The 23,562-nt window shown below is 40.2% G+C and overlaps 1 protein-coding gene across 1 annotated transcript in view; it reads right to left on the bottom strand.

The window, feature by feature from the left end:
* The window catches only part of LOC126428288 (glutamate-gated chloride channel), a 444,803-nt gene that overhangs the window by 228,192 nt on the left and 193,049 nt on the right, over positions 1-23,562 (bottom strand). The window contains exon 3 of the mRNA XM_050090205.1: positions 5,828-5,925. Coding sequence (XP_049946162.1) covers positions 5,828-5,925 — 98 coding nt within the window. The remainder of the gene's footprint in view (positions 1-5,827; positions 5,926-23,562) is intronic.

Genomic DNA, 23,562 nt, shown 5'->3' on the forward strand with positions numbered 1-23,562 from the left:
ACACCTCATTGGCCTGTTATCTGAATGCCGTAAAGACCTCCTTGTGCCATATGTGATTTCAGCTCTGTCCACAGCACTATTTTCATAAAAATGGGGCAATACCATATCACTTGGCAGGTGAAAGATTTGCTTCAAGATACCTTTGGTAATAACCACATTATCTTCAAGCAATTTAAAGATGTGTGGCCTTCATGATCCCCAAATGTAAATCCACGGGACTTCTGGTTGTGGAGATATCTTAAAGGTCATGTCTATCAGAGATGTATATGGACTCTTTCTGATCTGAAGATGGCCTCCTAAAATATACCAATCTGATTACACTGGATATGTTGCGAGCAACTGTCGACCTCACCGTGTTGTGGATGCAGCATGCCGCTGAGTCGGGAGACCATACTGAACACATGTTGTAAAGGGTATTTTTGGCTCAAAAACGGTCTGTTCGAGCTATATGTGGTGTAAGCTCGAGAACCTCTTGTCGACCCCTATTCAATAGTCTGGGAATTCTGACATTGCCCTCACAGTATACATTTTCTTTAATGTCGTTTGTTGTTAGCAATATTAGCTTATTCCCAAGAGTTAGCAGCTTTCATTCAGTTAATACTAGGCAGAAATCAAATCTGCATGTGGAATGCACTTCCTTGACTCTTGTGCGGAAAGGACTGCAGTATTCTATTGCATCCATTTTCAATAAGCTACCACAAGAACTCAAAAATCTTAGCAGTAGCCCAAACACTTTTAAGTCTAAACTGAAGAGTTTCCTCATGGCTCACTCCTTCTATTCTGTCGAGGAGCTCCTGGAAGAGCTGAAAAAATAAGCAAATTCCAGTGTTACATTGTTGATTTTCTTTATTTAAACTAAGACTTGTAACCTGAATATGTTTCTTATATTTCATTTTATGTTTCTACTATCGTGTCATAATTTCACATATTCACTCGTTCCATGACCACAGAGACTTGTCCTTAATTTGGTCCTACGGAACAATAAATAAATAAATAAAAAAAATAATATCCTAACAAACGTAACAGAACTGCCATTATCATATGTTTCATCATCCCTCCCATTTTCTTGCACCCACACCACATTATGAATGCTTACAGTGCCACATTTTTACCTGATGGCAGAAAGCAGAACTACTAAGGAGGAATAGGAGAAACAGTCCAGTAACATTCAATAATAGCACTAATAGAGTGCAGTTTGACACAGTCTCTTCGATTGTATATCAAGACGTAACATTTGAAAGTGATATGAAGCGGAATGAATACATCGTGTTGGCAGAAGGGAAGACGAATGCTCGACTTGAGAGAATTTTGGGAAAGTGTAGCTCATCCATAAAGGAGACAGCATATAGAACACTACTGTGACCCATTCTTGAATATGTTCAAATGTTTCGGATCCCTACCAGTTCGGAATAAAGGAAGACGTGGACGCAAATTCAGAGGTGGACTGCTAGATTTGTTACTGGTAGGTCTGATCAGCATGCAAGTATTAGAGAGGCTTTGCGAGCTCAAATTGGAATACCTGGAAGGAGGTGCTTCTTGAACTTAAAAGGGGATAGGTGAAGGAAAAGCAATGCTCTTTCAAGATGGCACTATTGTGTAAATTTAGAGAACAAGCATTTGAGACTGACTGCAGAACGATCCTAGTGCTGCCACTGTTCACTTCGCATAAGGACCACAAACATAAGATGCAATAAATTAAGGCTTATAAGGAGGCTTTTAAACAATCACTATTGCCGCACTGTATTTGCAAGCCGCCCCCCCCCCCCCCCCCCTCCCAGTATGCTCCCGGTGTGCTAGTGAATGAACATACCTAAGATATTTCCGCATCATGAGATGTATACAGCCGCCACTTAAGCACTCAGAACACCATCGGGTTAATTATAACCACCTGGTACTATCATGGAAACGAGACTAAATTCAGAGTGGGGAAATATTAAGTACAGTGTCACACTAAGTTTGGTGTTTGACCTACTTTTGTTCTTGAGGTACATAAATGATTTACATTGGCATTGAAAAACTCTTCAAAAAATGTGATGTTTGGTGATAATGTGCCCAACACAAGTAAACCATACACAGCCAGCTCAATAATGTAACAAACTTACAACTAGTTCACAGCAAACAGTTTAACTCTCAGTCTTACAAAGACCCTAATTATGTGATTTCAAACAAATACAAATGACTTACAAGTACCAGAAATATATGTCAATGTAACACACTGGATAAGGCTCCTAAGCATCCTGCTGGATAATTAACTGAGGGGGCACCTTAACAAGGATAAATTGACCCAAAACCTTAGTTCTGTGCACTTTGCACTTAGAAACCTCTCTCGTTATGTTGACTTGCAGACAGAGCAGCTAGCATACTTTCACTAAAACCTGTTCTGTGGCATCATGTTCTATGGAAATGCTGCTAATGCCAGAAAAGTACTTGTTGTCTGGTTGAAAGGTATCCAAAATAAAATTTAATATCTCACAAACAATTCACAGACATGCAGCCAAGTTACATAACTACAAAAAGCATCTCTGGAAGTTTTGTTTCACGTAGTTGGCAAGGCTGCAGATAATGTCTGTTTTGTTAAAATGGTAACAGTGTGAGAGCAGGTTCAGAGTATTTTGCGGCTGGCAGAGTTGCAATCTGTTATATCTGTATGATTATGTTTTTCTTATAAGGAAAATCATTCGATTCTGGAAGAATAAACTGAGAACCACAGGTGGTCTGCTATGTGTAAAATCTTCCAGAAAGCCACATACATCTGAAGAAAATATCAGCTGCATTAGTGATGCATTTCAATGGAGCCCGCGTAAATCTGTTTATGCTGCTAGTTTGAAGTTACAGATTCCTTATTCGACAGCACATGGCGTGTTCCACAAAAGGCTCTGTCTAAGAGCATGCAAGCTTCAAATGAATCATGCAATAAAAGTTGCACATCAGAAATACAGAAGATTGTTAAGTTGCATAACTATCTCCAACATGTGAATTTCTCTGACAAAGTGGCGTTTCGTATTAGTGGAGTTGTAAACAGACACAGTGGAAGAGTGTGGGGCTGCGAAAATCCTCACATCACATGTGAAAAGGAGAGGGACAGCCCGTAAGTCAGTGTGTGGACTGACTTAATGCATAGCACTTTGATAGGACCATCCTTCTTTGTAGAACTGACAGTGACTGGAGTTTCATACCTGGATATGCTCAAAGAGTTCATCCTCCCACAAGTACCACATGAAACTACCTTCCAGTAGGACAGAGCACTGCCACATTTCAGCTCATCAGGGAATTTATGAATAGAGAAATGCCTGGGAAGTGGACTGGCAGACATGGGCAACTGCTTGGGCTGCTAGGTCTCCAGACTTAACCCCATTACATTTTTTCTTTTGGTGTTATGTCAAAAGCATGATCGACCATGTTAAGATTAACAGTCTGCAGCATCTAAAGGGTCGCATACGGTTACAATGGCAACAGTTACACCAAACTTGTTCCAGGCTAGATGGAACACGGTGGAATATCATCTAGTTATTTGTGGTGCTACTGGGGGGGACGGACCCACATTGAAATCTACTGAGGGTGTGACATTCAGGAAAAAAATCTTTAGTAGTGCCCTTTTGCAACTATTCTACAGAAGCCTAATCAAGCACCTAAGTCTTCTTACACTTGCATGCAAGTACATATACTCTCTAATGGTATTTGGGGTTAATAACATAAGTGAATTTAGGATGAACTCAGCAATTCTGAACCACAATATTACAAGTAACTTTATTTTTATTTATTAATTTTTTATTTTGGATAAGATTCCCTGTCTAGTGTTCAGAATACAGTTCTATATTCTGATACAAGGATCTTTAACAGGTTGCCAGAAGACATCAGGAACAAAATAGAAAATTACTAGATATTCAGAAACAAAGTGAAAGTGATAAATATTAGCCACTCTTCTTACAATTTATCAGAATATTATGAAAGGAAAGTTGCTACTCACTGTATAGGAGAGATACTGAGTTGCAGATAGGCACAACAAAAAGACTGTCACAAATAAGCTTTCAGCCAGCAAGGCCTTCGTCAAAAACAGACAAAAACACACATACATGAGAGAGAGAGAGTGTCATCTATTTTTGATGAAGACCTTGCTGGCTGAAAGCTTATTTGTGACAGTCTTTTTGTTGTGCCTATCTACGACTCACCAGCTCTCCTATATAGTAAGCAGCAACTTTTCTTTCTTAATATTGATATTGTTACATCCCATCCTGGATTTTCCATTGTTTAATTTATCAGAATATTTAGATCTGGGGATACAGATTCCTGTTCACCTTGAACAGCATTTTAACATTTTTTGCATAGAGACAGCTCAAAGTGTTCACTGAAGTCAGTGAAGTGACTTAAATGTTAAGTAAATAATAGGAGATAAGGACAGCAGCTGAATAGTGTAAGTAGAGCAACGGATTATTTTTGGATCATGTAAGCCTATAGGAGCCTCTACAATAACATAGAAGTAATTCTCATAGCTGTCAATGTAAATAGATTAACGTTAATCAAGTTTTCTGTACGTATACTTTACAGAATTAGCCTGCGGTGACTGGTTTTGAAAGATTATTGTATAATTTGTCTGGTTTATCATCCCCAAAGCCTCGTTTTATAACAGGATTTACAGACCATGATATGTCATTGAATCAGTGTGAGTGAGTGCACAGTTAGCAAAGCAAGTATTATACAGTCTAAGACTCCTCAGCACTGAATAGTAATATCCATAATTATAAAACAAGAAACAAGGATGATTTAATAGAGGAATAAATACAACATCCTTGTGTTAAATAACAGTGTGTTATTGCATCCAAAATTTTATTAAATTGAAAATCACAGCTATATAGCTTTAAAACTTAATGAAACAAAATGTGACAGGTAACAATTCTATAGCATTGATAACCACACAGCTCATCAGCATTTTAATCTTCATATTATTGTTCACATACTAATTTGCAAACTATTCTCTCTCTCTCTCTCAATCCCCCCCCCCCCCCCCCGCCCCCCATATCTGTGTGTGTGTGTGTGTGTGTGTGTGTGTGTGTGTGTGTGTGTGTGTGTGTGTGTGTGTGTGTTCTGGGATACAGGCTCACTGCCGACATCTAGACTGAATCCACAGACAAACCGCTTCATTGAGCAAATTAATGGAAGAGAATATCTCCAGTGATATGTTTGTGTCTTACCAGTGTTAGTGACATTACCATAATCTGCATTTATTATCTTGTATTTTCGATCAGGACATCTTATTACATTGATTTATGTACATGTATGTGTTGAATATTGTAACTACATACAGTCGATACACACTAGCTCTTGGAAATAATGGTTTCTTCCCCGTGGAGGAAACGAGATGTTGTGGTAGGTTAAAAATGGCATGCAGGTCATTTAGATCTGTTGTGTGGTCCTCAAAACACATGGGTCACTCTCATTCTGGAACCTATCTTTTCACATTCCCCAATTTATGCACCTCTCCTGCCTGAGGGAGAAACCAATAGTTCCACAAGTTAGGACAGCATGAGTCCTTTTATATGTGTCTGTTACATTACAAATTTCTCCTAAAGGCAAGTACTGACCAGCAATTCTTTCTCATGATTTCATAGTTTTCTTGAGAGAATTACTCTTTTGATATAATTAGATATAAATTTTGATTCCATGCTAGAAGTCTCAACAAGTCTTGTACCGCCATTATCTTTTATTTTTTCATCAGTCATATCTGTTGTTGAGCTATGTATATTCATTTATACTATTGTTTTCTAAGTGTAAAATCAGGCAAATCATGTAACAATGTATGAGTAACATGGCTGTCTTCGAACATACTGACCTGGTACAGGAGGCCGCAGCCTCTTGTCGTAGCGTTCTTTCCTGAGCAGCTCATCCAGGATTTCTTTATCTGACTTCCCATCGCTGAAGTCATCGAATCTGTCAATAGAAATAGCATTGGGTAACTTAACTTCAAATATCAATGGGAACTCAAATTGAGCTGCTGATGTGTGTGCACATCTACCAAAATATACAACAACAGCAGCAATTATAAAGTTTGGTATACATGCATCATGTGTAACAAACTAACTCAGTGACAGAAAATACTGAAATATACTTCTGTTTTTTTATTTACGTTTTTCTTTTTTTATTTAATTTTTTTGTGCTCTCACTGAAGGTTTAACATAACAGATACGCAATATTATCATTTGACATTTCAGGATAGTATGCCTAAATATTGACCTGGAATTTTCAGAAAGTACAGGAAAAGTATTAAGTTTATTGAAGCAAAAGTAATCTGGGTGCACTGTGTGGGGGATGATCAATGACAGTGAACCCAAGGCATTGGATTGTTTCAGATGTCGTAGCACTCATGTGATCTGGTACTGTCTTACTGAAGGATAGGGTGCTCAAAGTGTGGATGAACTCTTCGAATTTGTGCTTCCCGTTTTATGGGCATCTGTTTCTCATGCACTGACATAATTATGTTACACACTGCCATGTTGTATGCTACAATCTGAAGCCCTCTAGTGGTAGAGGATTGCGACTTGCGTCAGCAAAGGAGGAAAGTGGCCAAGTAGTATGCATGATATGTAGTACCTCAAGCAACATGGAGAACAGAAAACAAAATTTGGAGGCATTAAATTTCAGCATGGCCTCATACACGTCCACTCCATGGAGACTAGATGAGTGACAGGAAAAGATCAATCACTAACGGAATGAAGTCACCAAGAATTGACTGCTTTTTGGTCATTACCAGCTTTAACTATGAGACAACATTGTATTTAATGTTTGTACCCTAAGATCACTTCAAATTCAGTTACATCAGTAATTCCATGTGTTAGTTCTGCAACACAGCATTACCTGCTAGTCAATTTTGGCAATGACCAGACAGGAGTGAATAACAGTCAATGTCATTTACATTTTCCCAAACTGCTACTCCCACTGACCACACCACCAAATCATCTTAGATTTCACATATAGCATGTCAAAAAGAATATTTCCATTTCATCAAGTAGCAGGTGACTGAAGTGTAATTGGAGTGAACAGTTTTCATTGACTGTTTCATCAATGTGTTCCACAGGTTTCATAAAAGGCAAGTGTGCTACGAGTAGCTCTTAAGGGATGGGAAAGACCCGTGTTAGAAAACTGCTGCGTACACAAAGAGAGCTTCATTACAGATTCAGGAAAAGTCAAAACCTAGGAGACAAACAGAAACTAAATGAAACAAAAATGAGCATAAGGAGAGCAATGAGACAAGCATTAAATAACATTGGAAGTAAAATTTTGTCAACCAGTCTGACTAAAAACCATAAGAGGTTTTAGTCTTTCATAAAATTGGTAAATTGTTTGAAATCATCTATTCAGAGACTCAGTAACCCCACAGGCACCAAAACGGTATATAACAGAGAGAAAGGCTGGAATACTGCTTTTGGTCTTCTGAAATTGTTTTACCGTATCGTACAAACACTGAAATGGCAGATACTGATATAACACACTGTGGAACAGAAAAGCAATGACAATCCCTTAATAGTGGAAAGACATCAGGACCAGATGAGATACCTGTAAGATTCTACAAAGATTATGCAATGGGACTAGTTATCTTTCTAGCAGCAGTTTACCATAGTTCTATGGAGATATGAAGGGTACCTAGCAACTGGAAAAAGTATATGTCAAGAAGAGCCGTAGGACTGATGTACGTAATTATATGCCTATATTGTTTATGTCGATCTGTTGTATAATTATGGAACATGTTATGCTCACAAATTATGACTTTTTGGAAAATGAAAAATCTACTGTATAAAATCAATTCCAAAAAAAGAGAACTCAGCTTTCTCTGTTCTTCTATGAGATCCATAATGCTGTAGGCAATGGTACTCAGGTCAATGCCACATTCCTCTACTTCAGGAAGGCATTTGACACTGTCCTGCATTGTGATTTAGTAAAAAAAATATGAGCTTACCCAGTATCGGACCACATGTGCGACTGGATTCGAGACTTCCTTGAAGATAGGACCCAACACAATGCTCTTAATGGGACAAAATTGACAGCTGTAGAGGTAATTCCAGGAGTACCCTAAGGAACAGGACCATTACTGTTTAAAATCCATATGAATGATCTAGTGGAAAGAATCGGTAGTTCTTTAAGACTGTTTGGAAATGACGTGGTTGTCTATAAGGAAGTAACATCACCAGAAGGCTGTACAAATTAGCAAAATGATCTAGAGAGTATAGTTGAATGGTGCAGCCTCTGAAAGTTGAAGCTAAACGTAAATAAATGTAATGTATTGTGCATAAATAGGAAAAGAAATCCGCTACTGCACAACTACACTACTGATGATGAACTGCTGGAAATTGTATCTACTGTAAAATATGTAGAAGAGTGATCTTAAGAGGAACGATCACATAAAAAAATAGTAGGAAAAGCAGATGCCAGCCTGACATTCATAGGAAGAATCTTTATGAAATGTAACTCACCCATGAAAGAAGTGGTTTATAAGGTGTTTGTTCAATCAGTTCTTGAGTACTGTTCATGAATCTGGGACCCTTACCAGGTAGAGCTGATGGAAGAGAGAGAGAGATCCAACAAAGAATGGCATGTATTGTCATGGGGTTGTTTAGTCGGTTTGAGAGCATTACTGAAATGCTCGACAAACTCCAGGCGCTACAAGAAAGGAATTGTGCATCATGAAAAGGTTCACTATTGAAATTTTGAGGGAATACTCTCTGGGGAGAGTTGGGCAACATATTACTTCCTGCCACATATATGTCACAATATGTCCGCAATGGAAACATTTGAGACATTAGAGCTAATACAGAGGCTTACTGACAATGATCTTTCCATGCACCAATTGTAAGTGGAAGAGAGAAGCTAATCAGTTAGTCGCAGTAGAAGTACCTCGCGGCACACACCATTAGGGGGCCTGTGAAATAATGATGTAGATGTAGAAAAAATGGAAAAATTCAGTGATGTGGAACAAGGCAAGGTATACATTAACAAGATAGACACTTTATCTGTGTACTGTACTAACAATGAACTACTACTAGACTGCTTAATGCTACTCACACTTATGCCACTTAAATTTACATGAGTAAATTAGTAAGGAAACTGCAACTTTGAAGGAAACTGCTAGCTCTGCATTTTTACCATGCAACTGCTGTTTATCTGCTATCAGCAGCTAAACATTTACTTTATTACAATGGTACTTTTCAAAAAACATGTCTTTTAGATTTTTAAATACTGATTCCTATTTACATACTATTTGTCATTCACTGACTGTTTCGTTAATTCTTGGCGGAATATTTTATACATTATGAAAGAAAACACATGACACTGGTGTAATATTCTTCAATATTTACTGTTCGATGTTACGAACAGGTTTTCGGCTGTTACGCTATTGTGAGGAACAGAGATAAATATATGTGGCAGCGAAATTTTTGTAGGCTCAAACATTTTAAATGAATGCATCTATTCAGTATCTTAGTTGGTTTTCAGGATGACAATGTGGAGAGATCACACTGCTACCATAGCCAGCAAACTCAGTTTAGCTAAATTTTTACTGCAAAACATTAGACCACTCATTAACAGAGGATGCTATGTGAATGTTGTCTTCCTTATATTTTGATGGTGTCATGACCTATGGAATAGAAATATGGGGTCAGTAGAGTGTGCAAAAAATTTTTTAAACAGAGAAACGTAACCATCAGAGCAATGGATAAACCAAGAAGAACAGACCAGCTGTGGGCCATTACTACAAAAAGGTTTTAACTTTCTACTGTATGTATACATAAAAGACTACTTTTTGAACAGATACATAACCATGCTACAAGAGAAAGTATAAAGTTAAGAGTTATATTACACAACAGAGCTAAACTTGAAAGAAGTACTGCTTATAAGTAGAAACAAAATGCATATAGTTAGTGGGTAGATTGTATAACAGATACAAAATGAGTACTTATGTATGATGCTATTATATTTAAAAATGATGTAACTTGATAATTAAGTAGTGTATGTAATTATTATTGTGTTAAACTGGCACTGCAGATATGTACTTGGATCTGACCTATATATATGCACCCCAAGTTGCTAAATAAAATGTGGTGCAAAGCTACTGAATAATGGCAAGGAGGCCACAAAGAAAAAGACTTCTAATTTTGTAAAACTATGAACATAAATAAAATATATAACACATTAAATAATGAACTATATAATGAATTACAACTGTTCTAAGAGAAAATAAACTGAACAATATACTTTGGTGACATGTTCCAAAGGAATGGTGGAACAAAATAATTTTGTCTTCAAAAAGTCCAATATTACAAATAGGTAAGATACAAGTGTGAGATTAAGCAGGTAAGTGAAACAGCTATGATTAGGCCCACACAAAAAAATTAACTATGCAAGTGAAATTATGGTAACCGATACAAAGGGAAACAATGGGGCATGTGAGTGGGAGGGGTAATTTACAACATCGTCTGGGTGGGATTACAAGCAGTATCTGCAGTTAGAAGTAGCAAGTAAGGAAAACGTGATCATTCAGCACTAAGACTGGGTAAATGGACATGTATTTAATTATTTCCATTGGTTCAGGGTACTACATCTTCCTTTCATTATGAGTGTGACATCCTGTTGCATGTTTTTAACTTTGGCCTTTCTCAAGCAGGTGGTCTGCACAAATATAGTCTCCTCCTCTAGGTTTCCAACTTCTATAATATTGCTTTAAGCACGTGAATATTGTTCTGGTGGTCTGATCCGTATAGAATTTGCTGCAATTACAAGTGACTTACTATGTTCCACTTTTTTCACAGCCAATGTGCTCCCTTTAGCACTGGGCAAAGACCAACCAGCAGTGTTGTGCGTGTATAAATATTGCTTTGCAGTTCTTGGTTTTTCGCCTTCTGGGCACATTTGGAAAGACTTTTGCTCATATGGGTCTGCATGTCTTGAGGTGGTGGGTCGAGAACAGAAACAGAAACAACATAGCTCCTCTCTTCTTTACCCTGTTTTTTTTACAACACATCTGTTCAATTTCATTTTTGGTGTATAGTATGGTAAGAATGTAACAGACAGACTATTAAGTACAGTATTAACAAGATTTTCTTTGTTGCAACGTTTTCAAATATTAATCGAATATTTGTTCCGACGTACATGACCAAGTTTTCACACAGATAAAAACATTAATTTTCCAGAGTAATTTCAGAAAAAGAATGCAGTACATAGAAATTGTCTTCAGTCAAAAACTGAATACCGTAAGTTAATGTATTAAACTTCTATTAACAGAGACAAAAGTCTGAAAAGTGTATCAAGATAGAACTCTCTCCTCTACTAAATGCAGTATTCGCAGTAACTGTGAGGAAGTAATCAGTGAATTTGGTTGCAAACTATTTGCAAGTGCCACTATTTCTGTTAGAGCTATTTTCTGGGGATACAGTTTTATTTGGATTATTTCTTTTCTGTGCAGTTTTTTCTTTGTTCAAAGAGTGTTTTATTTTGTTGAGGATAGTACTTGAGTTTTGCTTCTTTTGATGACTGAGTGGAGGATTCCACAACACTAGTCGCAATGGAGTTTCAAATCTGACCTACTGCTTGTTCTCGGAATTACACAGTGGCCTCTTTTCCTAACATGAACACTTAAATACCGGTAGTTTGCCACCCTTATCCCTGCTTCTTTTAAATTTGCCTTTATTTGTTTTAGGGGAGACGAAGGCTCAAATAACGCTGGAACATTAAAAAAAAAGTTAAATTTTCCAACACTGTCTGATTCATTAATTAATTCCCATTACGTCTCTCTAGACTCTTTGATCGAGTTATTGTTAATGATTCTGCGATACAATACTTCTATATGTAACTGCTCCGTAAATTTAAATGTTAGCAGTTAACCAACTTGTGCAGATAAACCATCGACTATCGTTGTTACAGCTAAATCACTGAAAGTTTTTGATCAAAATGCTACTTAATATAAGAAAGATTAAAAGGGGCAGTAACAAATTGCACCACAACCATAAAATGCTGTATCTCAACTGACATAGTCGAAGTAGTAGTAGCACTGGTATATTCACACATTTTGCGAAAAACGAAACAATAATATTTTTTTCGAACATCTTTGTCCGATCAGTCGATTGTTGTTTGTTCCTCTAGCCATATTACGTCAATCAGTGAGCCTCGTTTTTAAAAGCAATAAACATTTAAGGGTGTAAGTATTTGAACAACAAAAGGAAAACATAAGATACCAAGATACAGACCTACCATCCAATATCTTTAACATGCATTTATTGTATTTTCTTAGAAAATATCCCGAGCTCATATGCTCGAACAGAACGATCTCCTGTGAAGAATGTGAATGATGCGGCTAAGTGTTAGCAGTCCTTGGCTATTGTTTGGCATGCTTGCACGCTTGCCCTAACAGTCTGCAGTCAAACGAAACCTTAAATTTTAGAGTGAAGTGAGTAACTTGTATCTGATTAGTGATCTGTATTATTACACAGTTTTAAGGATTAACAAATAGTAGCTACGTACGCAATGAAAATACAGGGTGTCCCACTCAAACATCCCTGATTTCAAAGACCCAGGAAAAGACAAAGTAGATACGACAATGAAAAATGCACCACATTGTAGAGCATCTCAAAGAATTTATTTATTTATCTCCAATACACCTCTGCATGTGAACCATTTGTAGCACGAAGAATATCGAGTCTATATTCGGTTTCTTGCCAAGTTCTTTGTAACATTTTCTCTGTTATTGTTGCAGTCGCATTAGTGATACGATGTCGCAACGTAGGAACATCGTCCACTTTGGTCGCATACACGCGCTCCTTCACGAATCCCCACATGAAGAAATCAAGCGACGTAATGTCGCGTGAACGTGGTGGCCAGGCAATGGGTCCTCCGCGTCCGATCCAACGACTGGGAAATTTCCTTTCGAGGAACTTGCGAACAGCAGTTGACCACTGCGGCGGAGCTCCAGCGTGTTGAAAAATTGTTGGGTTGCAAGTCTTGTATCTGAGGGTACACAAACTGCTCCAACATGTCCAGATACACTGACCCATTCACTGTTTGTTCCGCAAAGGAGAACGGTCCAACAATCCTGTCGTGCATTAGCCCGCACCGGACATTTAGTTTAGGGCTATTGCGAACACGTTCAATGACAACGTGCGGATTTTGCGAACCCAAAATCCGCACATTATGCTTATTATTCCTTCCTAGTAGATGAAAGGTTGCCTCATCTGAGAATAAACATCATATTTTGACTCTGTCTGTCCAGCTGTGGTTGGTAAATGACATAGAATTGGTAATAAAGGTAATAATAACAGTAAAATCAAGCTGCAGCATATCTGCAGCAAATTGTTGTCGGCGTTGTTTGTCGTTCGGCGTCAGATGTTGCAGAATTTGCACTTTGTAAGACGCTGGTGAACTACACGATGCAATGTTGATCGGGGTGCATCAAGTTGCCTAGATGCTTGACCAATTGACTTACGTGCGCTTCTGAGAAACGTTTGTCTGATGCCCTCCACTGTCTCTTCTGAGACTCGGTAACGTGCACCGCCAGAGTGTTTCAAAACTCTTCCTGTTGCCAGAAACTTCCTATACCATTCCTTAATTGTTTTCACATCAGGTGGATCACATTCATGCACACAACGATAATTTCTTTGCACAGCAATCGGCGGTTTTGTTTCTGCAAACAACACTAATGCTTGCACACACTGCTGTGGTATCGCCATTTTCACTTCAAGCGACCATGCTGCACTCTGGCGACGATACTTGGCACTTTTGACGCGGGAATATAAATTCTTTGAGATGCTCCACAATGTGGTGCATTTTTCATTGTCGTGTCTACTGTGGTTTTTCTCTCCTGGGTCCTCGAAATCAGGGGGGGGTTGAGTGGGACACCCTGTATATCCAAGCTATTGTAGTAGGAAAGTATGTTTCACTCTCCTGCTTTCCGGGCGGGAAGGCGTGCCGGTCCCCGGCACGAGTCCACCCAGCGGATTAGTGTCGAGGTCCGGTGTGCCGGCCAGTCTGTGGATGGCTTTTGAGGCGGTTTTCCTGCCTCGGCGAATGCGGGCTGGTTCCCCGTATTCCGCCTCAGTAACACTACGTCGGCGATAGCTGCGCAGACACTTTCTCCACGTACGCGTACACCATAATTACTCTACCACGCAAACATTGGGGTCACACTCGTCGTTCCCGGGGGGGAGGGGGGGGGGGGGGGTGGTCCACTTGGGAACGAACCGCACAATAACCCTGGGTTCGGTGTGGGGAGGCGGTGGGGCGACTGGACTGTTGTGGCCTGTTGTGGGGTTGTGTACCAGTGTGGGCTACTGCGAGGACGAAGCCTCTCCGTCGTTTCTAGGTCCCCAGTTCAATACAACACGATACAATGTATCAGTCTTTGTTATTTCAGAGGAAAAGAATTTTATTTGTGTGTAATTTAACTATGTTTTCATTTCCAATTCACAAAATAAGGATACGCTCTTGCCATGAGTTTTTCATCTGCTGCATCGTCATAAGTCTGTTATCGATTTCAAAGTATCACGATGATTGTCAAGAAAGGTAAACGTCCATATAGTAATGACGTTACGTAGAATCACAAGTGTGATGGTTTTTTCCCTTTGAAATCTGGTCAGCCGAGGCAGGCACAGAGTGGGCGCAAAAGCTGGCCGAAAAAAAGTTTAAGAATTAAACATGAGAAGTTCGTGATTTCTCCTGTCCTACCATCTGCCTATGAGAAGAAAGCTTTTTGTCGACTGTGACTATAAACGAACGCTGTTGTCACAGTGTCATGTCTACAATGTCTTTCAACCTAAGTAGCATAATAAATAAGCGCTTATTATCGTTAACACGGTTTTTGTGGAAACGGTGCACTTGATATACACAGCTCGCTCACGTCCAGCAGTGGAGTTCTTGCGGTAACTCGCAATGGAATTGTAGGATCTAAAATGTCGGCAAGCGGATGCTGAAAGAAATGTGCTAGTTTGCTTTGCTCAAAGCAAGAAAACGTAAGGGTGAAATTATAATAAAAACACAATTTTTGGAAAGGGCTATTTTCCCACGTCTTAATTATAGTCTTCCTTTCATTTTTAATTAATAGTTACCCACTATTACTAACATACGAGGAGCCTATAAGAGCCGATGTCTTCATTATACATTATATTAAAACCAATGTACAGCAGCTGCCGCAAACAAGAGATTCAGATTTTGTTTTACTTCCAGTTTCTTAGAAGTCTTATGTAATCAATGTATTAATTACTAAAATGATACGTTCAATTTGTTGGGTGCCATATTTTTCATCAGTACCATTGATTTAAGTAATATTTGTCAAGTATGCTTTACTTTTAAAGCCTTCTTACAAATTATAAAGTTTGCTGAATCGGTGCAGAAATCAAATTCAGAAAAGTAGCTTTATTGCGGGGATGAAGGGTAGTTTTGCTATGGGCACTGGATCACCTCGGTACGGTCCTGTTTCTCAAAGCCATTTGACTCAATACCATATATTCTGTCGAAAGTATCATCATAATTACGAAGTGCCAAGAGATATGTTTTATATTAATGACCTTGAGAACAATATTAATAGTGATACTTCCTGGCTGATTAAAACTGTGCGTTGGACCGAGGCTCGAACCTGGGACCTTTGTCTTTCGCGGGTAAGTTTGGAAGATAAAAGATGAGATACTGGCTGAAGTAAAGCTGCGAGGACGGGTCGTGAGCTGCGTTGCCAGGTGTTCGGTTCTTTACCGAACTGTTTGGTATTTCAGCTCCGTATTCCGTACCGAAGTACGAATAGTTTGATAATTTTAGAATTCCATTCATATTACTAATTTAGATACCGGCAGTTTATACAAAGATGTCCATATACTATACTTTGGAACAAAGTCAGTCTTGTATGTCCACGAACTCGTTTTTCAAGAAAACGTTATTCAACGGAGAAGAAACGGCTAACACAAAAATATTATCAAAAGGATAATGGCGATTCCGTGCAGGAATGCCTGTGTGGGAATACTCTTGCTTCACATAAATCATTCATGGGCTGAGCGAGAAACAAACTGAGTGTCGATCTGTAAAAGAAGAATTATGCATTCGTTGCAATTTGAAGTTTGCAACATACAATGATTTTTGCCAAAAAATTAAAGGTTAAGAAACTGTAACTAGCAATAAAAAAATAAAAAACTGTCGAAGATTGTAAGTGGCAATAATAAATACAATTTTTAATGTTTTCTAAGCGTTTTATTGTGTCCACCCTCAGCTCAGCAAATCCTTTCGCCAGGAAATGTTCGGTAATTTTGCCAATTTAATCTTGTAAGCCTAAAAGTGAATAGTGCTTGCACAGTTCAGTCGGTAAAACACTTGCCCGCGACAGGCAATATCAGTGCACACCCCGCTGCAGAGTGAAAAATTCAGTCTGGAATATTAATAGCAACCTCAGAGCTTTCGTAGATGATGCACTTATCTCTAATAAAACATTGTCAAATGAAAACTGCACAAATCTTCAGTCAGATATTGATGAAGTTTCAAAATCGTGTGAAGATTGGCCACTGGCTTTAAACGTTCAAAAATGAAAAATATTGCACTTCACAACGCGTAATGAACGTAGTCCCTGAGCGGAGAAAATTTCCGACCCAGCCGGGAATCGAACCCGGGCCCTTAGGATTGACAGTCTGTCACGCTGACCATTCAGCTACCGGGGCGGACAACGTTCGTGTTAAGCAACAGACGTTTTCTGCAAGCTGATGTTATGTTTAGTCGTTGCTACGCCAGTACAGTAGTGGAACTCAGTATAAAGGCATGGATATTTGTAAGAAAATTAACATTGTCGGTTGGAACAGTTGCGCGCAGTGTACATGCAACAGCATAAGAACCCAGAATACCTAAAAATGCAGTCACATGGTATCGCATTTGATGTCAGTAGTACAGCATGTAACAAGACATCAAAGACCTGAGGTTATAGAGGATGGAACTCGGTGTGAGGGCAGTCGGCTCTGTGTGATGTAGTGTGTGAGTACATGTCTTTCCTGTAGATAGGACAATGATCACTATTGGTAACAGTGCGCATTATGTACACGAACCACGAGTGTGACGTAGCCACAACGAAACAGCTGTCATTTGATGAAACAGCAAAAATCGGTGCGTAGAAGGAAAAGGGATTCTCTAATCGTCAAACTGCCAAGAAGTTGTACCGTTCGAGTACAGTGATTTATAATTTCTTTAGATTCGGCGCACGACATGGACGGAACGAAAGGTATGAGCAAAGCAGAAAATTATCAGAGGCATCGAAACTGTTACTTTTGCGCAAAGCAAGGACCACGATCCCCCAAAACCCGTAATTCTTCTCAACTTCTAGCTGATTTATAGTTGCCAGTAACTGCCCAGACATGTACGACAGATCTTGTCAAACGAAAAGATCTTGCATTCAAAAAACTACTGCAGAAACCTACTCTAACGCCTTAAAATAAACTGGCTATATTGGAGTTGGCTGAAACAGGTACGTCACGGACTCGAGAATGGGATAAAGTTATCTTCAGTGATGAGAAGAATTTTAATTTAGATAGCCCGGATAGATTTCAGTACGACTGGCATAATCTGAGAACAGAGCAGCAGGTAAGAATGAGCAGAAATTTTGGTGACGGAAGTGTTATGATTTTGGAGGCATTCTGCACTAAAGGTAAATCAAGCCTTGCTTGAGTGAACACTGTCCAGAGACAGAATGGCTTTGAATGTATGAGGACTAGGGAACTAATGCTTCATCAAGATAATGTATCTGTGCATGTTTCTGCCCCCAAAAAAGGGGTTTGAAGATAAGAATATCGACGACTTGCCCTGGCCTGCAGTCCTTTCACCCCTTCGTCAATTCCTGACTGAAAACAACATCCTTATGCCCGAACTGTTTGGTTTCCGCATTGAGCACTCCACTATCCAACAATCCCTTCGCTTGATAGAACACATTTGTCTGGCCAGAGCAAGGAGAGAAGCAACAGTAGCAATGTCCCGTCTATTTGACCGCGTCTGGCATGATGGCCTAATCTACAAACTTGATCAAATAGGGTGCCCAGCTCATATAACCTGGATCATTGACTCCTTCCTTACAGGACGTCAGTTCTTCGTAAGAAACGGGACAAGTCCAGCCAGACACGACGGATTGCGGCAGGAGTCCCGCAGGGCTCGGTTTTGGGTCCTGTCCTCTGTGCCATATACACGAATGACATCCCTAGGCAGCTGGGTGGAGATAATGCTCTCTATGCGGACGACACCTCTATATACAGAAGCAATCGCAGCCTCCTCCTTATACATCGCCACCTCCACCAACATCTCGACAAAATAACCCAGTGGTGCAACCGTTGGAACATTAAAATCAATCCTGCAAAGTGCCAAGCGATCTATTTCACCCCTAAGATCAAACTCCCGGATCGCCAACTCACAACTGACGGCCGAGAGCTAACCTGGAAAAACTCAATCATTTACCTGGGGGTCGAAATAGATCGCCGCTTAACATGGAACAGGCACATCACTACTGCTGCAAACAAGGGCTGCGCCCTCTTCTGTAAGCTATACCCACTCCTGAAAGGTGATGGTATAACCATCCAATGCAAACTCCTCTGGCGCCAGCTCATACTTCGTCATCCTATATGGGTCGGAAGTATGGCGTCAGACACGGGACTTCCCCAACTGCAACGTCTCCAGAACTAAGTTTCCCGTGTCATCTCTGGCGCGGGCAGATACGTCCCTAACACACACATAAGAGACCTCCTAGGCCAACAACCATCTACACTCTTAATCAGGGGCCGAGCCCTGTGACCGAGCGGTTCTAGGTGCTTCAGTCCGGAACCGCGCTGCTGTTACGGTCGCAGGTTCGAATCCTGCCTCGGGCATGAATGTGTGTGATGTCCTTAGGTTAGTTATGTTTAAGTAGTTGTAAGACTAGGGGACTGATGACCTCAGATGTTAAGCCCCATAGTGCTTAGAGCCATTTGAACTTATTCAGGAAAAATCCACAAAATTTTACGGAACTGCAAAAACTTCTTCCCACTTTCTCATACAAAATTTAGAAAACGAAACACCAGAAGTTTCTGACAAACGGCCAAAATCAACCCTTACATGCCTCTTTAGAGACCAATAAAACCACAAAGCTTACACACAGAGAACACACACAGTCCCAATCTTTCATTTTTTTTTTAAAAAAAGAAAAAAAAATCCTAGCGCATTCTGAAGTCAGACGGGCACAGCCCAGTGGTACATCGTGTACAACAAGAACACCGATAGCCCTGGCCTGCACGTAGCATGGATTTGAACACCGCGGAAAAACTTTTGGAGAATATTTGCAAGGCGTGTTTATCGCAATGGAAGGCAATTTGTGGCTGTGTGCGAGCTGGAAAGAGCGATACGAGAAGAGCGGACGACAATTTCATTGCAAGAATTACAAACCCTACCAAAATCAATGCCTAAGAGAATTTTTGAGGTAATTGGGAATAACGGAGGTCGGGCAAAGTACTAACAATGCAATAACATAACAGGACAGTGAGTGCCTATATACCAGTTTCCATCCTGGAAACGCAAGCGCTCTAAAAGTGAAACTATTAAAAAATTTCTGAACTACTGCTGTAGGTAAGGTAGACGAGCGCTAGAAACATGGTAGATGACGCGATCCATGGGTATCAAACAAGCAGTCGTCGGTCGCAAGAGTACACTGTGACGTAGCCTCGAGTATCAACAATGAGTGCGCAAATATGTTAACACCGTGAGCGCTTCTTCTCTTGAAACATCGAAGATAAAGAAGTGTTCGTAGCTCTAATAGCACGCATTTTAGAGTCGATGTTTACTTAATTTTGTTGCTTACAATGGTCGTTCCTGTCATGTCGTGGTATACTGACCCTTCGACCTGGAACACGCAATCAAGTGCGTATGGTTTTGCATAGAAGTTACACTTGTAGTTTAGTTTCCCAATATTATACTGTGCCCTTTTTCTTGCTCTTCAAACAGATAATCTGATGATGACTTAGGGAGTTTTACACGCTCAGATATTTGCACCGGCTTTATCTGTAAAAACAGTGGGTCCAGAGACAGATCATTGCGTGTGAATGTATCACTGATTGAAAAATTTGTCTGAGTTACTTTCTGCGTTCGGCCTGTGCGAAGTCTGTCGGCGTTCGAAACGACGCAGACCAGATGAAGTGCATTAGTGTTCCATATATTACGCGGCACGTTACCGAAAGGATACTGGTCAACGAGGAAGGTGATTTCATAGCAGATCAGCGTGGCTTTTGTCAGTTGCCAAATACCTCGATGTTACAGCAAGTTACACGGGGTGATTCTTACTAACATTAAAAAAAAACCGAAGCGACGTAGATGATGCTGAGACAAGTAATTTAACAATGACACACGTGGTCGGAAGTGTCGGGAAACACCCCAAAAATGGATGAGAAGTGTTGAACATGTGACGTCACAAGACGACTTACCTCAACTGCAGCTGTTGGGTTGGGAGTGAAGGTTGGTTGGTTGGCTGATGTGGGAGAGGGGACTAAATAACGAAGTCATCGGTCCCATCGGATTAGGGAAGGATAGGGAAAGAAACTGGCCGTGCCCTTTCAAAGGAACCATCCTGGCATTTGCCTGAAGCGATTTAGGAAAATAACGGAAAACCTAAATGAGGATGACCGGACGCGGGATTGAGCCGTTATTCTCCTGATTGCAAGTCTAGTGTTGAGCGCGAAGGGATGACTGAACAATGAAATATTTCCATTCGAGCAAACGGCGCACATTTCGAACATCTTCTGTAAATGTGATCTGTTGTGATCGTACAAGGTACAAAATTATTGTCCTAGCTGTAACCAAGCAAAAGCTGTTCTTACTTTATGTTTCTCTCCATTTGTCCCTCTTTTGTTTTTGTTTATAGAGATTATTTAACAAAGAAGACGAAGGTCATCTATTGGTAACGACGCATTTCGGAAGCTTATACTCGTGATGCAATACGGTATGTTTTTGTTATACCGTACTTTGCAATAAACCAGCGTAGACTGCAAGGATGGTAAACAAAATAATAAATCTTACCTGGTTCAAAATGGTTCAAATGGCTCTGAGCACTATGGGACTTAACTTCTGAGGTCATCAGTCCCCTAGAACTTAGAACTACTTAAACCTAACTAACCTAAGGACATCACACACATCCATGCCCGAGGCAGGATTCGAACCTGCCACCGTAGCGGTCGCGCGGTTCCAGACAGTAGCGTCTAGAACCGCTCGGCCACTGCGGCCGGCCGGTTCTAGGGGTCTGATGACCTCAGATGTTAAGTCCCATAGTGCTCAGAGCCATTTGAATCACTGCGGCCGGCAAAATCTTACCTCAATGTACACTCATAATTGTCTAACGCAATAATAAACATTGCTTGCCAGACGCAAAACACGAACCCTGAGCTCCAAGAGCTAAAGTCGCTTACATGGGCCCAGAGCCACACCGACGTGACGTGGATTACTTGAGTTGGGATAAACAGGTGCGACAGACAAATAGGCTCCACCGCTGCAAGTGCGGCAGGCACATCTTGGAGTGACGTCATATGTTCGAATTTTGTCATTCACATGTGGGGTATTTCCCGACATGTGAGGCACCATGTGTCTTATATTAAATTACTTGTCTCAGCGTTATCTATGCCGCTTTACATCGCCCTGTATATGGTATACCAAAGAACGTCACTTCGACCTAGGTAATTACACCAGTCTTCTTCTCAATTTTTAGCTTCTTCGGAAGATTAACATACGAAAGCTATACACTTTTCACTAGTCACCCTTCCGTCCATCTTCTCCTTGCTAATATTCTTCTTTTTTCTGATTTTTTTTTTTTTTTTTTTTTTGAGAGAGTCTTTATTTTATAACCAAATTTACTTAATTTAGCCATGGCCAGAAAATATTTTGCGCTCTCGGACTACTGAACCAGGAGTGTGCGAAAGTTGCAATGTGCCCGGTAGGTGTAAATGCGAACTGAATACTGCAGATCAGTTTTGCAGACGGTCGTTTTGCGAACGTGGTCTGCTCATACAAACCCGAGCGTGTTAGGGACCATTTTGTGACAAGTCGAAACCAGCCGAGGCTTCATATAATAAAACAAATTTTTTACGTCGGAAGAAAGTTGAATAACCGTTTTTAAAGCTTCTTCACATTCTCAGTGACGTATTATACCGGTTGTTTCTGTTGATGTCCAACATGATTTTCTCGGAAATTTCAGGACAACATGGTTATCTTGTTGGAAGATAACGCCACGGAGACCTCGAAGATAGGGCAAAGCCATCCTTACAAGTGAAAAACGTAACGGCTGCCGTCCAAATTGGTGACTATGCGAACCGGAGGTGATCATCTAATATACACAATGTCACCCCTTCACAGGGATGGCGGTTATCGCTGAAACAACTGGTTTTCGGTTATATCTTTTCTTTCCACGTCTGTTTAACCCGAATGTTATAAAAACTCAAAATAACTGGTTTCTGAAATAACTCATTTCCGGTTTTTTATTTCTGTTATTTCTTGTAATAAACGTAGAGATGGAACAAAGCTTGAAAATTTTAGCTCTGTCAGTTTCAAGATACATAGAATCAAAGTTTTAAATTAAATAGGCAAATAAGAGAAAAGTTAGTCCGTTCACCGTTCGTTGCTTTTCTCGAAAAATAATAAGTGGTTGAATACTATAAGGAAGCTCCAATATTCTATCGATTCTAATTTTTCGAAACTCTCCTAAAAAAAAAAATCATGTTGTTGTAATTGGGGATCGTACCGCTATTTGGGCATCATGCATAGTCAAAGCTAAAGAGTGAAATTCGTCCGTTTTCAAGGGCTAGAAGCAAAAAAAAGAGATTAAGTAGACACAGGCAACAGATCAGATAATTCGTTTTTTGATTGCAAACAGTGAACGAATTGTTGTGGTGTCTTTAATTTATTGTTGCTACCATAACTTCCCGCCTATTTTATTGTTTCATAGATGTTGCAGACAAGCCTTCAATCTTGTAAAGTAAATGATACACTGTATTTCACTTCTACGTCACTTCGTAAAAATACACTCCTGGAAATTGAAATAAGAACACCGTGAATTCATTGTCCCAGGAAGGGGAAACTTTATTGACACATTCCTGGGGTCAGATACATCACATGATCACACTGACAGAACCACAGGCACATAGACACAGGCAACAGAGCATGCACAATGTCGGCACTAGTACAGTGTATATCCGCCTTTCGCAGCAATGCAGGCTGCTATTCTCCCATGGAGACGATCGTAGAGATGCTGGATGTAGTCCTGTGGAACGGCTTGCCATGCCATTTCCACCTGGCGCCTCAGTTGGACCAGCGTTCGTGCTGGACGTGCAGACCGCGTGAGACGACGCTTCATCCAGTCCCAAACATGCTCAATGGGGGACAGATCCGGAGATCTTGCTGGCCAGGGTAGTTGACTTACACCTTCTAGAGCACGTTGGGTGGCACGGGATACATGCGGACGTGCATTGTCCTGTTGGAACAGCAAGTTCCCTTGCCGGTCTAGGAATGGTAGAACGATGGGTTCGATGACGGTTTGGATGAACCGTGCACTATTCAGTGTCCCCTCGACGA

The sequence above is a fragment of the Schistocerca serialis genome, chromosome 12, assembly GCF_023864345.2.
Source record: "Schistocerca serialis cubense isolate TAMUIC-IGC-003099 chromosome 12, iqSchSeri2.2, whole genome shotgun sequence".
NCBI classification, from domain to species: domain Eukaryota; kingdom Metazoa; phylum Arthropoda; class Insecta; order Orthoptera; family Acrididae; genus Schistocerca; species Schistocerca serialis.